The 16,783-nt window shown below is 45.3% G+C and overlaps 1 protein-coding gene across 1 annotated transcript in view; it reads left to right on the plus strand.

Annotated features, from left to right (window-relative positions):
* Positions 1-11,719, plus strand: part of LOC102372199 (calcium-activated chloride channel regulator 1-like) — a 29,199-nt gene extending 17,480 nt beyond the window's left edge. The window contains 6 exon segments of the mRNA XM_025194049.1: positions 2,415-2,521; positions 3,271-3,495; positions 3,973-4,243; positions 8,008-8,172; positions 9,446-9,679; positions 11,361-11,719. Coding sequence (XP_025049834.1) covers positions 2,415-2,521; positions 3,271-3,495; positions 3,973-4,243; positions 8,008-8,172; positions 9,446-9,679; positions 11,361-11,719 — 1,361 coding nt within the window.
* The last annotated feature ends 5,064 nt before the right edge of the window (positions 11,720-16,783 follow it).

The following is a 16,783-nucleotide window of genomic DNA, read 5'->3' on the forward strand; positions in this document are numbered from 1 at the left end:
AGACGCTGCTGCGGGCGGGGGAAATAGCCCAGAGCTGCCACCATTCACAGCTGGCAGCAGCAGCCTGCTGTCATCCCGCATCATCCAGGGGCGCAGGCTGAGCTGGAAGATGTAATCAGAGAGCTGGGGGAAAGATCAGGGAGCTGGAGAATTGAACCAGAAACTGGGGGAATGCTCAGGACCTGAGAACGTTCCCCCACCCCTGGTTGAATTCCCCAGCTCCCTGTTCGATTCCCTGGCCACCAGCTTGATTCCCCAGCTCTCAGTTCAATTCTACAGCCCCCGGTTCAATTCCTCAGTTCCCTGTTTGATTCCCCAGCCTCCAGGTCAATTCCTCAGCCCCCAGTTCAATTTGCCAGCTCCCAATTTGATTCCCCAGCTCTCTAATCATTCCCCCAGCTCTTCCTGGAGGGTGTAGGCCCCTGGATCTGCACACTGGGTTTCAGCAGGCTGCTGCTGGAGGCTGGGGCCATCGGCAGCACCGAGCACTCCCCAGGGTTTCAGCAGTGGTGGGAGCTCGCTGAAACCCTGCACGCAGATCAGGGGGCCCGTGCCCCCTGGGAAGAGCTGGGGAAATGATCAGAGACCTGGGGAAGGTGATCAGAGAGCTGTGGAATCGAATTGGGAGCTATATATCACTATCAGAGCTGTCCTTCCCTCCTCTTACCCCTGCCTTTCCTTAGTTTCTGTTTAGCTACAAGCAAGCCAGCTTCGAAACTCGAAACGTTTTGAAACTTTTGAAACATTTCAAGTGCCCTTGTTTCAAAGCTGTTTTGAGGCTTTTGTTTCATTTCAATTTTGTTCTTTTGGACTCAAAACGAGTCAAAACAGCTTCATAACAAAGCACCCACTGAAACTTCATGCAGCCCTAGTTTCTAGCCGCTGTTACTTAAAAAGATTGCAGCAGAATAAGGGCTGCAATCAGCAGGTAGCTGACCTAGGTGCGAAGGCTGAAGAGATCTAGGTCCTTCAGTCTCTCCTCGTAGGGCCTTGCCTGCAGGCCTCTGACCATACGAGCGCCCTCCTCTGAACCCTCTCAAGATTCTCTGCATCCCTCTTGAAGTGCGTTGCCCAAAACTGGACGCAGTACTCCAACTGCAGCCTGACCAGTGCCGCATAGAGGGGAAGCATCACCTCCCTGGACATCTTCGTCTTGCATCTGCATGATTGATTTCTGTTATTTACATGGGAATGATTTGTAAATACTAAACCTTCCTAAATACATGCTTTTAAATAAAATAATTGTTATAAAACCAGTAGTGGTCTCATATACTCACAGGTAGAGCGCTCTAGCTTAGGAATCTGAAGCATCTCCACTATACTGTTGACTAGGATGCTCAGTTCTGGTCTGAGTTAAAATTGCATTGTTACTTTTAACTTAAGCCATTTTAAGGGAATCTATGTGGAAACTGTATAATGCTACAATACAGGACAAATGCCAGTGGGATTTATATGTTCTGGTTTAGTCTCAGCTTAACTTCAAGTAGGGATTCCAAAGGTATGTGCTGTATGTATTAATAGTCATGTCTACTTGCTACCACCATAGAAGAATTATTCTTATAGGGGGACTATGTGCCATTACAGAAATGCTCACTGAGGAACTAATCCAGTTTGGCTTCTTAAGTGCCTAAGCAGCATGTGGGCAGAATTTTGGTGGCTAACTTCTCTCTGATCTGGATTGGGCCTAATCCATAAACTACTATTTGAGGTGGTGCCTTCAGAATGGACTGGAAAGTTTACTGTGTGCCTGACCTTGGGCTTCAGAGAATGTTCAGAAATGATCCAGGCTGATCAATTGGGTGCCTAACTTCTTCCTATGCTTAGTAGCAATTCAGTTTGGTGCTGGGGAAGCACCTTTAGTCTTTGGAGAGGTTTGATCCACTTGCCATGCTTGAAACATGCTTAACTTGCGCTACAGTCAGGTCATGACCAGTAGCGGAGGACCAAACGATATACTTAAAATCAAGGAGTTATCATCTAGGTTGCTGAGGGATTAACCACAGAATCCACCAATGTTATTCCTATAGAGATGTTTTTCAGAGCAGAATTTTACTTTGAGGGAGAAACGTAGCTCAGAATCCAAAATTACTAAAAACAGCCTAGAAATGAGTGATCCTTGCACCTGATGAAAAGTGACAAAATAACCGTCCTCTGCCAGACAAAGCCATATGGATTTAAATGGAAATATCTGGGATGCTTTTCCAAACCAGGATTGTTGACTCAATTGTCCATTTTAACTGATTCCTGATGATCATCCCCCAAAGCATGCACAGAGGGCAATACACAAGTTCTAAATCATCAAGTTGGCTATTTCAGTGTTGCACTCGCTTAGGCTAGCACAAGGCTCATAGCAAAGGTATGTTCATTTCTACAGTTAAATTACTATTCTGATTATTTTAATAATTACATTTCAGGAGGTTTGCAATTTTATGCCTCAGATACACTGGAATCCAGTAGTCTAATTGATGCATTCAGCGGAATTTCATCAGGAAGTGGAAATATTTCTCAACTTTCTATCCAGGTCTGAGTTTCAAAGTGTTTTTTCCCATGTTAATAGGCTATTTTTTTCCCCATGTTACTAGTCAATTAAGAGAGATTTATCAAGGTAATCCTTGATCCTGTGATGCCTGTGGCTCTTCCTCCCTTGCTGATCTCCCTTGAAGGTAGAAACAGCAATAGACACAGAAGGTCTTTGTCTCTCCAAACAATTCAGTTCTGTGTAGAACATGGGACCTTCTCATGATAGCGCCAACAGGGCTGTAAGCATGGGCAACTGATGACACCTTAGTCAGGGGGGAATGTGCCCTCCCAGCAACCAGTCAGCAACTGGGGGTGGAGCCTGAGGCCGGTCACACTCACCTGGAAGCAGCCACGGGAGCGCCGCTTCCGCTTCCGCTTCTTCTGCTTCACTTCCAGGAGCACCGCTTCATCTGGAACTCCCACTCCTTGGCTGGCATTCGCAGAGGGGGCACCAGCACTCCCACCTTCCCCACCTGCCTGTCACCTAAGTGGAGAGCCTGGCCTGACAGGGGGTGCACCAGCGGTCTCAGGGGGTGCATGTGCACCCCCTACACATCGCCACTGGCTGTAACATTACCCATATTGTTGTGTTCCCTCCTCCAGCAGTGGGACAGAGACCCTTTACCCACTCAGGCTTCCCTCTAAATAGCCATAATATCAGAGTTGTTCATCTTAGTAAGATGAAAATTATTTTTATTTTAAGTATTTACCTGCTATCTAACCATAAATCATATTTCATTTGTCTGACAGCTTGAAAGCAAAGCTCTACAAGTTGCAGTTAGTCAGTGGATGAATGGGTCAGTGACAGTTGACAGCACTGTAGGAAATGACACCTTCTTCATAGTTACATGGAGTGGCTCTTTACCACACATTTTCCTCAGGGACCCTAATGGAAAAGAGTATGGAAATTCTGACTTTACCATTAGTGATGCAAACCTCCAAACAGCTCGACTCACTGTAACAGGCACCGCAGAGGTAAAGTTCAAGTTCTCTCTTTCTGTGTCTGAACTCTTTAATACCTTTCATGGACTAAAATGCCTAAACTCCCACTTTTTGACACCTTTCCTGCCACTGCACTCCTATCATATATATAAGATTTCTGCACAACACACTACATTAAGGTGAAATTAAGGCTGAGCATTCATATCTGTAACTTTAAGTACACAAACGGTTCCATGAATGAGAGAATTCCTAAAACCTAAAAAAAAATCAGCTCTAAATTTGAAATTAAAAGTAATCCAAACATTTTAAAATATTAACAGCTCTGGCCAAGGTATCCAAATCATCTCAGATTTGGCCTTGTAGCGATATCCTAACTCGAACTGCTCTTTGTGCCACTGAAAATCTCCTTTAATCTAATCTAATATATGATTATCTAAGAGGAACAAGGCTGTTCATAGTATACTACATTCTTATAATAAACTTATAATATTCTTTATATTTGATTTGCAGTGGGGAGATTGGCATTATCAGATTCAAAATACGTATACAGCCTCTCAAGTCATATCAATGACAGTAACCTCTCGAGCAGCATCTTTGGATGTGCCTCCAGTGACTGTGAGAGCTCACATGAATAATGATACAAACAGTTTCCCTAGTCCTATGGTTATTTATGCAGAAGTTAGCCAAGGGTTTTTGCCTGTTCTTGGTGCAATGGTGAAGGCTACTGTTGAACCGCAGACTGGAACTGCAGTAGATCTGGAACTTTTTGACAATGGCTCAGGTAATTTTTTAATAAATGTCCTTGCTTTTTATTTATCAATTTGCATTCTCCCCACTTGTGTTCTGCATTTTAGAATCTACTACATGCTACTTGCAAATTTACACAAAGGAGTCAGTCACCGGTATGCAATGAGCCCAGAATAAGGGGTTTCAAAGGAAGAAAACTGTGACTCTGGTCTTTAGTAGTGGTACTTTAAGAGCAGGGAAGTGCTTTTAGGATGGGTGAATGGCTTGGTATCCAAACTGATACAACATATGTACCCTGATGTATTGTACTGGGTGTAATGGGAGGAAGAAAGAGAAATTGTGCACAGGAAGGAAAGGCAAAGTCTCTCTTCAAAGCCTGTTTTCTCTCTTGGGCTATCACCTATGATGCAAATAACTGCACAGGGACAAAAGATGGCAAACAACTCTATGCCTAAATTCACTCTCTGAACTTTGAGTATATTTTACATACATGTTACAAAACATGTGTAATACCTTTGTGACTGATTCTTATCACACCTGTAACTGAACACAAGGCCAGTGCCCAGCCTCTGGGGGCCACAGGAGACTGTCAAGATTCCTATGTGTTCCAGAGGCTGGGAGGCCCCTCAGCAGATCAGGGCTTCCAGCTGAGAGAGCACACCATGGGCTCCCAGGGCTCGGAGCCCCATCAGCTGATCAAATGTGTTTCCCCAGTGGAAAGCCCCATTCAGCTGATGGGTCTCCCAGCCTGGGGAGCACATAGTGTGCTCCTGCATCTGGAAACCTACTTGCCAGTGCAGGGGGAGCCTGGGAACAGGCTCCCTCTGCCCTGACAATATGGTGCAGTGGAATCTGATGCAGGCATCCCAGGAAATGCAACTGTTGGGATCCCGCATCAGATCCTATTGCGCATTCACCTTACTTTTACATCTGTCGGGGGCTTAAGAGTTGGTTTTTCTAGTTTGTCCCATGCCATGTGAATCTTGACTGCAGCATTAATGTTAACCCACCAGGGGAAATACATAGTTCCACCAGGGGAAATGCCTGCTGGACTTGGTCCTTGCCACAGGCAATGACCTGGTGAGGGGTCTGCAGGTACTCAACCACCTGGGTGACAGTGATCATTGCCTGCTGGAATTTACTATCCAGCACAGGGTGGTGAAAGCAAGCAGCAAGGCAGAGGTCCTCGACTTTAGGAGGGCTGACTTCTGTAAGCTAAGAGGGTTAGTAGGAGAGGCATTGGGGTTTCAAAGTTTCAATGAGATGGGAGTTCAAAACAGGTGGTTGTTCTCTTAGGAGACGATCCTCCGAGCTCAAAGGGAGTCAGTCCCAATGCTCACCAAGGGGGGAAGGAGTGCTAAGAAGCCCCCATGGCTCAGCAAAGGCATCCAGGGATGCCTGAGGGCAAAAAAGGAAGTGTACAAACAGTGGAAGCAAGGGGCTATCACCAACGAGGATTACACTTCCACTGCTCAGGACTGCAGGGAGGCTGTTAGGAAGGCCAAGGCAGAGATGGAGCTAGGGCTAGTAAACAGAATTAAAGATAATAAAAAGTCCTTTTTCAAATACATAGGAAGTAAGAAGAAGGCACTGGGTAATGTAGGCCCCTACAGGATAGGCTTTGCAATCTGGTGATTGCAGCAAATGAAAAAGATGACCTCTTTAATTAATTCTTTGCCTCCATATTCCTGAACAGGGACCGGGACATCTCCCCCACTAGAGTTTCGGATGGACCCAGGGGGCACTGCCATGCCTAGGGACAGAGACGACCTAGTTAGGGAACTTTTGGAGGGGGTGAACATGTTTAAATCAGTAGGTCCAGATGCTCTTCACCTGAGGGTGCTGAGGGAATTGGCAGGGGTCATAGTGGGGCCCCTGGCTTGGCTCTATGAGCGCTCGTGGGGCACTGGCCAGGTACCAGAGGATTGCAAAAGGGCCAATGTGGTCTCAATTTACAAGAAGGGGAGAAAGGAGGACCCCAGCAATTATAGGCCAGTCAGTCTTACCTCAGTCCTTGGGAAGACCTTTGAGAAAGAGAAAATTATCAAGGAGCACATCTGCAAGGGCCCAGCAGGGGAGTTAATGTTCAAGGGCAACCAACATGGGTTCATTGAGGGCAGGTCTTGCCTGACTAACCTGGTTTCTTTTTATGATCAGGTCACACAGTCCCTATATGAGGGTGTCGGGGTGGATGTCATTTTCCTGGACTTTAAGAAGGCCTGTGACATGGTTTCTCACCACATTCTCTTAAAAAAACTTGGTGACTGTGGCATTGATGCCTACACAGTCAGATGGGTGGCAAATTGGCTAGATGGTCACACCCAGGGAGTGGTGGTGGATGGGTCATTTTTGACCTGGAGGGATGTAGGCAGTGGAGTCCCCCAGGGCTCGGTCCCAGGGCCTCTACTGTTCAACATCTTTATCAGCGATCTGGCTGTGGGTGTGGAATGCATGCTGTCCAAATTTGCTGAAGACACCAAGTTTTAGGGCAAGGTGGGCATGCTGGAGGGAAGGGACAGAATTCAGCTAGATCTAGACAGGTTACAGAGGTGGACGAATGAGAATAGGATGGAATTCAGTGCAGACAATTGCAAGGTACTGCATCTAGGGAGAAGGAACCAGCAACACACCTATAAGCTGGGGAACATTCTTCTTGTCAACACAGTGGCAGAAAGGGATCTTGGAGTCTTTGTTGACTCCAGGATGAACATGAGCCGCCAATATGACGAAGTGGTCAATAAGGCTAACCTCACCTTGTTGTGCATCTACAGATGCATCACAAGCAGGTCCAGGGAGGTGATCCTGTCTTTCTATGTGGCTTTGGTCAGGCCACAGATGGAGTACTGTGTCCAGTTCTGGGCGCCACACTTCAAGGGGGATGTGGCTAGCACTGGTCCAAAGGAGGGCCACTCTCATGGTCAAGGGGCAGCAAGGCAGGCCCTACAAGGAGAGGCTAGAAGGTCTGAACCTATTCAAGAGAATGCTGAGAGGGGATCTGGTGGTGGTTTACAAACTCACCAGGGGGGATCTGTGTGAATTGGGGGAGGCTCCGTTCCCCTGGGCACCACCCGGGGTTACTAGGAATAATGGCCACAAATTGTTAGAGAGAAGGCTCAGGCTAGACATCAGGAGACATTACTTTACAGTTAGGGCTGCCAGGCTCTGGAATGGGCTCCCAAGTGAGGTGGTGCTCTTTCCTACCTTGGGGGTCTTCAAGAGGAGGCTGGACACATATTTGACTGGGGTGATATGACCCCGGCATCCATTCCTGCCCAGTGGAGGGGGTCAGAACCTGATGATCTGTTTAGGTCCCTTCTGACCATAAGCACTATGATACTATGAACCCACTGCCCATCAACTAAGCTAATTCAGGCATGACTGTGCAAAGATAGTCACAGTTTTGACAGCAGTGTAGATATAACTTTGGTGACAGATAAAGAAATCATCCTGCAAGCTGTCTCCTTCACAGAGTCCTGTGCTCTGACACTGTGTCAGTCTCAAGACTGCCAAGAAGGTCTCCACCAACCATAACATGAGAATCTCCACTAAGGTAGTTTCCCAGAAAGAAGAGCAATTACACAGTTATATGTATAAATGCCACATTGTTACCTCTGGATAAATATGTAATTCATTTACATCACAATGGAGACAATATCATTTCGGCTGACGTCCATATTAAAATAAGTTATTCCAATAATAGCAGAACCACCTGTGCTTAACTACTGAACAGCCTAAGTGACCTTGCTTACTAGAAGTTACCTTCTTTTTGGACGTTAATTCTTAATATTTTATGCCAAGGTGCTGATGTTTCCAAGAATGATGGAATCTATTCAAGGTTCTTCACATGTTTCCATGAAAACGGTAGATACAACTTGAAAGTGCAGGTCCTGGGAAAAGATAAGAGTACCCGACTTGGCAAGAGACAAAGTCAAGCCTTGTATGTACCAGGCTACATAAAGAATGGTAAGAAACTTTTATAAAAGTAGTAAAATACTTTTGTATTTTTTGCATGCATAAAATATGGCTGAATATGGAAGAGCTTAGCTTTACAGAAATGATTTTTAACCTTAAAATCAGTTAAATGTATTTTTTTCTATTCACATTTGCAGTTTTCAAAAGGAACAGCTGGAGGCACATTACAGGTTTCCCTCGTTTTGTGTGGGTTCTTTATGTGTGAATTTGCTCTTATGTGATGACCCTTTTTATACCAAAAATTGGTTATATGCAAGGTAAACTCACTTTTATATGATCAGTGTGGTGGAAGCCCACAGTCAGCTGCTTTGTATGGTGCATTGTGGGAGTGATGCGCACCAAAATATAGTCTCCCGTGTGGATCACTGCTCCTCGGTCATTGTCTGTGACACGTGTTTTTGTAGCTGCCATCCCCATTATGATAGTACCCTGTGCTTGCTCTTGGTGAATACCAAAATTGCCTTATAAAATTGGTAGAAATGGGTCTGAAGGTCAGTACAGTTGAGGTCTTGGAATGTATCCCTATTTGTTACATAGTAAAGTGGGTTCCCTTTCTGTGAATTCAAGTTATGCATTGTTTTCCAGGAACGCATGTACAGCATAAAGCGAAAAAAAACTGTATTTTGCTATGTATGAGCACTGTGTACAATATTTTAATAAGAATGTTTTATTCTATAAAATAGAGTTTTAATAAAAAATACAGTTCTCTCTGGAAGTCAAGAGCATCTCCGAGTTTAAGAGTCTGAAAATCAAAGCTAGTTCTAAGTCTATATTTAATCAACTGAAGACAGGTCAAAATAGAATTAAAAGTTTCTCATTCCCCATCCTCTCTCACTCTCATATTTCTATTGTCATATATTTGTTTAGAAAAATGCATATACCCAAATGAGTAAGAAAATGGTTACCTGGGATTAAATGCCTTCTAATACCTACAGTATCCAGGAAGAGATGGGTAGAAGCAGTTATTGCATCTATAACCCACTGGAAACCTTCATAATACTCTACCTACCTTACATGATAATTAGCACTGTTTCTAGCTCCAACTGCTCTAAAATCTATTTTGCGTCTGTGGTTTTCTAAATCTTGTGCCAGGCTGGAGAATACCTGGATTCACTGTATTTTCCATCTTTGCTTCACCTATTCCTGTACTAATCTGAACTACCCCAAGTTAAAAAATACAGGAAAAGAAAAGAAATTAAAGGTAAAAGAAAATGTTATCATTTGGAGTTTTGTACTAATAAACTTTTAATTATTTTGGGGGCAGGTGAAATCAAAATGAATGTACCAAGACCTGAAGTCAGTAACAAGGAAATTCAAGCAAAGCTAGGAAGCTTCAGAAGAACTACACCTGGAGGTTCTTTTGTTGTGGAAAATGTTCCTTCTCAGTATGTTGATGTGTTCCCACCTTCTAAAATAATTGACTTGGATGCTCATATAGAAGAAGGCAGCATTCACTTATCATGGACAGCTCCAGGGGGAGACCTGGATATGGGACAAGGTAAGCCTGTAGGTTATTACGCAGATGTGGAAATGATGTTTTCTTGTCACTTGTCTGAAATTACAAAGCACAAGGATCCTATCAGCTAGGCTGAGATGAGAAAATGAGCTATATCTTTCCCATTTTCCATAATGTGATAGACACTATGGGCGCGTCCACATGAGCATGGACCTTTGGTTCCCCGGGGACACGTAGCAGTAGCAAGTTGCCCCCGGGTGTGGCAAGTTGCCCCTGGGTAGCATAGGGGAGGCTGGGCCCAGAAGCCTTACCTGAGGTCCTGGGGGCCTCCTGGAGCTGCAGCGACAGTGATCCTACTGGCTGGAGCTTGGCCATCACCTGTAGTGCGGCTCTGAGCAGTCCAGCTCCACTTTGTAACAGTGCATGGTGCCCAAGTGTGCTGTGCTTCGGGCTTTTTTCCATGGCTTTTTTGACCTCACAGAAAAAAAAAGGAGCAGCGCACACTCGGGCAGCATGCCCTTGCAGTGCGGAGAACAAAGGACTGTGTGGTATGTGGTGCACTCGTCTGGGTATGCCCTATGATTTTGCCTATTCTAGCTTTTCCTTGTGAAAAATTCCTAGCATAGACTAGGCCTCTAAATAACCAAAAGTTCAACACAGTATTCACTGTGACACCACCTAATCCTCGAGAGAAAGGAATGAGAAAACTGTAATGTTTCCAAACCCCAACACTTCATTTTACAGGAAATGAAAAGATTTTATTCTGCCTATCCCATGCTTTCTTATGCACATTCCTACAACTCCTGATGAGCAGCTCATGGAGGAAACAAACTCAGGTTCTGTTACGTGGCTCTTTACTACTGCTCCTACAGCTCAAAACAGCTGTATAGTTAAAGCATATTTGAGTAGGAGGATTCTACAGGGGTGTAGAGTCAGCCTTCCTCCATTCCCTAAAGTAATGGCACTTATGATTGGAAGAGAAGCATTTAGAACCCAAATCAAACAAAAAGCTGGAAAAGTCTGGAACAGAAAATAACCATGTAGCCTTGAAAAATTAACAGTAGTAGTGCACTAAAGAACATTAGGAAGCCAAGTACAGTTACAGCAACATCCCTGACAAATGGAGCTGCCATTCTGCTATATATTTTAGTTTCTGCCAATACTGGTAGATTGCAGATACTTCTTTCCTCTCTCTTTTTAGCTTTCCCTTTTTGTCCTTTATGCATACCTGGATATTCAAAGGAAAGGATATTGTGCGAGAAGCTTCTCATCCTATCATTCTAATCTTAGCATTATAGAAAATCTTCTTAAGTGTGTTTGAGGGTGGTAAATGTATGGACCATAGTCTGCACTTATATATGGAAGACTTCCATCCCTGGGTATGTTCTTCTGTTCAGCCAGTTCATTGCTGTAAGTGCTTGTAACGTAATTCACTTAAGGCTGATTAAGATAAAAAATGCACAACTTAAGTTAACAGCAGATCCTTGGCCAAGTTAATGTGTGGGCCTGACAAGTTCTAATGCAAATCCTGTCCAGGTCTTCTCAGAAAGAAAGGCTGGTAGTTAGTTGAACAAACTAGTCAATGGTTGCGTTGGGAATGGAGTACCATCTGAGTTTCAAAAAAGATAGGTTTTGCTCTGCAAGTTATTTACAATCATTGCATGTATGTACAGTGAAACATGCATGCTAACATTCTTACCCACTTCCACTTTTTTCCCCTCAGCTAAACAATACTTCATAAAAATGAGTGAAATTTCTCTGGACTTACGGAACGCTTTTGACCAGGCTACATCTGTGAATACATCTAGTTTGATACCTCAGCCTGCTTGCACCAAAGAATCATTTCAATTTAAACCAGAAAATTTCACAATAGAAAATGGTACCATAATCTATATTGCAGTACGTGCCATGGATAATGCCTTCCTGATTTCAGAAGTGTCTAATGTGGCTCAAGCTGCCTTTTTTTCCCCTCCAAAGGAATCTTTACTTGATACTTCTAATAGTGATAACAATAATAGTGGTAATGTTCTAATGGTGGTGCTAATAATGACTGGATCTATATTATTTTCTGCATTACTGTAAGTACAACTATCTGTTTTATTTAAGAAAAGTAGGGGAGAGGCCCTGGCATTAGAACATAGTAAAACTAACAGAAAATTGAAAACTCACTATAAATTTATCCTTATGATCTCTTCATGACTTTCAAATACAGAAGACAAATACATTTGTAAAATACTGATAATTACACTGATGTGGGAAAAAAATAGTCTGTGCTGCAGGATGGGGCTGGTCATATTGCCAGTGCCACCAGCAGTGCAGCAGCTAGCACTGCCCTGCTACAGTCTGACTTCATATTATCTAGGGTTACCATATGTCTGGGTTTTCCCAGACATGTCTTCTTTATGGGTCCTCCCATCTCTACCCAGGTGGTTTTTTTAAATATCAACTGCTGTCCAGGATTTGGGATTTTGCTCTGCTCAGAATCAAAGTTTTCCCCAGCACTGGGCTTCAGTAGGGCAGGGGAGGCTCCTGCTCCTGCAGCAGGGGTAGGAAGCGGCAAAGAGGCAGCAACGAGCTGCATGGCCAGGCCACACCAGAGCCTGTGCTCATAGGGGCGGGGCAGCCGGGACACGCTTGCAGGGCTGGGGGGAGCAGGGGCCTCTGGGTTGGGAGTGAGAGGCAGTGGCAGGGCTGGCAGGATTGTGGTTTGGGAGTGAAGGACACCAGGGAGGGTGAGGGATTCTGGATTGGGAGTGCAGGGAACAGGCAGTGCCAGGGGGCTGTGGGTCAGTAGTGCGGGGCATCAGCAGGGCTGGGGGGACTGCAGGTTGGGAGTGAGGGGTACCAGCAGGGCTGTGGGGGCTGTGGGGGCTGTCACTGCCTTCCCCCACAATCATATTACACCCCCCCACCCGCACCATCCCTGACTGGTGGCCTATTTTTGAAACTATAAATATGGTAACCCTATAATATATTATGGATAGGTTAATACAAGCATAGCTGTCTCCTTGAACAGTGTTTCTGCACTGAAATCTTGTTCAGGCAAAGGAACCAATGTACCAATGATACATACCCTAGTCAGAATTTAGTCTCTAAAAATTGGGTAGGTTTGGCCTGACAAGCTGGCCATATGTTAGGGATTTTGAGACGTTATCACTTCATAAATTTGGGGTACCAGAATAACTTTCTTTCTGTTTCACACTGTTATATATTTTCTTTCAGACTGAACAAATTTTATCATTTGGGACCTTTCCATGGTTCTATTTTGTCTACTACAATTTTTCCTGGTTCTTAACCATTTTATTATTTGTAATATTTTTTCAGGTTTACAACCATTTTGGTTATTTGTAACCTTTCAGGTTTTAATTATATTATTATTAGTAATGAAGTCTATTTTCAGATTTAAGAATACTTAATTGGTTGTAATAGCAATAAAGAGAATTCTGTTATAAATAGCTGGTGTTACACTAGTTCTGTATTTAGTTACTGTATTTTCAGGCTGAGATTTTTAAAAATGTTTCTTATAACCATTATTTTTGCAATATTTCATTTTGTTGGAACACAGGTCTGGAACCTACCTGGTAATCCTCAGACTATATCTGAAGCTTAACAGAGCTGTGCTTGGAATGAAAATATTGAGGATGTCTACACTAGATTTTAAAAATATATTAATTTGTAAAAAGTCTAGTGAAGGAAAGCTCAGTCAGAAAAAGGTTTTTGGATTAAACAAACTATGGAACTGATCCGGTTTTGCAGTTTTGGTATTTTCCAGATAATTCTTTTCATGGTATGAAATTGCCTATAAATCTTATGTTGCCTTTATAGGTAGCACTAGTTGTAAATCCCTCTTTTTAATTAAATATACTTTATGTGCTATGCTGTGTTGCTGTTGCGAACAGGGACAGCAAACAAGACAGTTTGCAAGCAATTTGCTGGGAGCAAAAGGAGAAAGGGGAAGAGGAAAAGGATCCAGGGACCAGATCCTGCTCCTGGAACCTAAGTGACTGTCTGTGTGTTCAGCTTGGTGAGTGCTTGTTTGGTGGACTGTGTGTTTGGGCATGTGCTCTGCACAGTGCTGAAAGTGCTGCTAGCTGAGTGATTGCTGGATGATTGCTGCCTGTGTCTAACAAAAGTCCTAAGAAAAGGGCAGGGTGAGTCCAGGCTCAAAAGGAACCAGGGACAGGAAACAGTGCAGTTGCAAACAGTTCACAGGTCAGTATGTTGTCCCTCTCTTTGAAGGGAAGCCTTTAAGATAAATTCTTTCTTTAACTGAGCATAACAAACCTAGATATTTAGCATAAGTAGCTAAAATTCAGAAGTTAGATCAACACACACACAATCCACCTGACAAAGAGAGGGAAGAGCATCTTTGCAGACAGGCTCACTAACCTAGTGAGGAGGGCTTTAACTAGGTTCATTGGGGAATGGAGAACAAAGCTCTATGGCAAATGGGAAATCAGATGACCTAGAGCAGGAGTTTCCAACCCTTTTAAGTCTAAGTACCCCGCAACAGCTGGATGAACATGGTGCTGGGGGGTGGGGGGCAGTGGGTAGTGAGCGGCCAGAGGCAGGGCAGGGAGATGGGGACGGTGCGCGGGTGGGAGGAAATGGAGCACTGCTACCTCCCAGGAGCAGGGCCAGGGCAGTGCAAGGCAGTGGCACCCCTCTACAGGGCAGGGAAGCTGTCATGCTGCCCTTGCTCCACCCCAGCCCTGAGAGGCGGCTGTGCTCCCCCTAGGACTGTTCCAAGTACACCCAGGGGTACCTAGTGGAAGCACAAATCAGAGTGGACAACAGGGGAGGCCTTCTCATTCTTCTTGAGAAAGTAGGGCAATCAGTTAGTTGCCTCAGGTGTCTGTACATGAATGCACGGAGCCTAGAAAACAAGCAAAAAGATTTGAAAATCCTTGCACAATCACGAAACTTTGATGTGATTGGAATAACAGAGACTTGGTGGGAGCTTGCATGACTGGAGCACTGTCATGGATGGGTATAAACTGTTCAGGAAGGACAGGCAAGGGACAAGAGGAGGACTTGCTTTCTATGTAAAAGAGCTGTATGATTGATCAGAGGTACAATATGAAACTGGAGATAGGCCTGTTGGAAGTCTCTTGGTTCAAGTCAGAGGGGAGAGCAACAAGGGTGATGTTGTGGTGGGTGTCTGCTATAGATCACCACACCAGGAGGATGAGGTAGATAAGGCTTTCTTTAAACAACTAGCAGAAGTTTCCAGATCAAAGGCCCTGGTTTTCATGGGGGACTTCAATCACCGTGACATCTGCTGGGAGGACAATACAGCAGCACACAGGCAATCCAGAAAGTTTTTGGAGAGAACCAAGAACAACTTCCTGGTGCAAGTGTTGGAGGCAAACAAGGGGCCATGTTCTTCTTGACCAGCTGCTCACAAACAGGGAAGAATTGATGAGGAACATAGAAGGGGATGGCAACTTGGGCAGAGAAAGCACTTCAAGGATGTCCTCCAGGCCAACTTGAAAAGATGTCCTCCAGGCCAACTTGAAAAAATGTCCTCCAGGCCAACTTGAAAATTGACATCAACTCATGGGAGAGTATCACCCAGGACCACCCCAAATGGTAGAAAATCTACTGCAAGGATCTCAGTATTTTGAAACTTTATGATAACAGTAGGAGATGGAAAATTGGGAGCATGCTGCAGACCAAGTCAAGAATCCAGAGCCACTCACCCCACCTGGACACGTGCCCAGGTTGCAAGTTTCTGTTGATCCCAGATCAGCCTCATCAGCCATCTTTGGACCCACAGAGAAGACCGTCATGGAAGACAGACTGCGAGGGATTGCCAAAGAAAGAGCTGCGGATGGTCCTGCTTTGACTAGGTTGGACTAGGTGACTCCTAAGGTCCCTTCCAACCCTAATTCTCTCTGATTTCTATTATTCTTTTGATTGTTGTGAATGTGATAGCAGAGGGAGATTAATGAAATATCTAAGTATTAAGTAGAAGAGTGGAAGACTGTTTACTTAGTAAACAGTAATGCTGGGGACAGAAGTTACACGTAAACTGGTTTAAGTGATCAGAAACTAGTTTAAATGGGTAGCAGAACACAAGTTCAGTGCACATAAACCAGTTTCAAAATGGCTGAAACTGGTTCAAGATAAACCTGATTGAATGTACTGCCTACTGGCTCAGAGAACAGGGCTTTGCTGAGCCTAGACAGGTCTGGAGGCTATCTGGCTCCAGACACTGGTCTCTTCTGCTTCCTGGGATCAGGGAAGGGGGGGTTGGGACAGGTTTGGTGCTGGCCAGGAAAGGTACCCCTACTGGCTGGGGGCAAGAGAATGTTTCAGTGTTCAGTTCAGTTGACCCTCTTGCCCCTCCTGAAAAGCAGTGTGCTCCTGCAAGAAGTGGTCATCTGGGGCCTCCTTGTTGAGTGACCTTACAGTAGACCTGCCCACAATGCACCAGTAATGCCAACTGTCAAGAAACCACTATGAGACTCGGGATTTCAAAGTCAAAATAACTCTGACTCACGATCTCCCAGATCTTCAGATTTTCCCAGCTGATTAGTGGAGGAAAAGGGGCAAGGGGAGGGGGAAGGGGTGTGGGGGGTGGAGATTGAGGCCCTCACAATGAGGGAGGGAGTGGGGCAGGAACAGGGGCAGGGGTGAATGGGGCCCTGGGACTGTAGGCGCAGGGGAGGGATGCAGCCCCCTGCAGCAGCACACAACTCCGGGGAAGGTATGGGGGCACATGCCCCTCGCAGGGCAGAGGCAGGCAGCCTGCTATGGGCTGGGGCTCTGTGCCCTGCTGCCTTTGCCCTAGGAGCTCAGCCGCACAACCCTAGTGTTCTCCTGCCACTGGACGGGCAGGAGATGTGTCACGCAGCCAGTACACCCCACACCCCCTGCCCTCCCCATAAATGGCAATGGCATGTGGCTGAGCTCCTTGGGCAAGGCAGCAGGGTACAGAGCCCTAGCCCACAGCAGGCAACCTGCCTCTGCTCTGTGGGGGGCACATGCCCCCATGTCTCCTCCAGGGGTGTGAGCTGCTGTGGGGGCCCATGCTCCTGCCCCATGCCTCTGGCCCCAGGGCGCCATTCACCCCTGCCCCTGCTCCTGTCACTCCATCCCTCATCCTGGGGGCCCTCAATCTGCCCCCCATTACCCTCCTTG

The sequence above is a fragment of the Alligator sinensis genome, unplaced genomic scaffold (assembly GCF_000455745.1).
Source record: "Alligator sinensis unplaced genomic scaffold, ASM45574v1 scaffold925_1, whole genome shotgun sequence".
In the NCBI taxonomy this organism is placed as follows: Eukaryota; Metazoa; Chordata; order Crocodylia; family Alligatoridae; genus Alligator; species Alligator sinensis.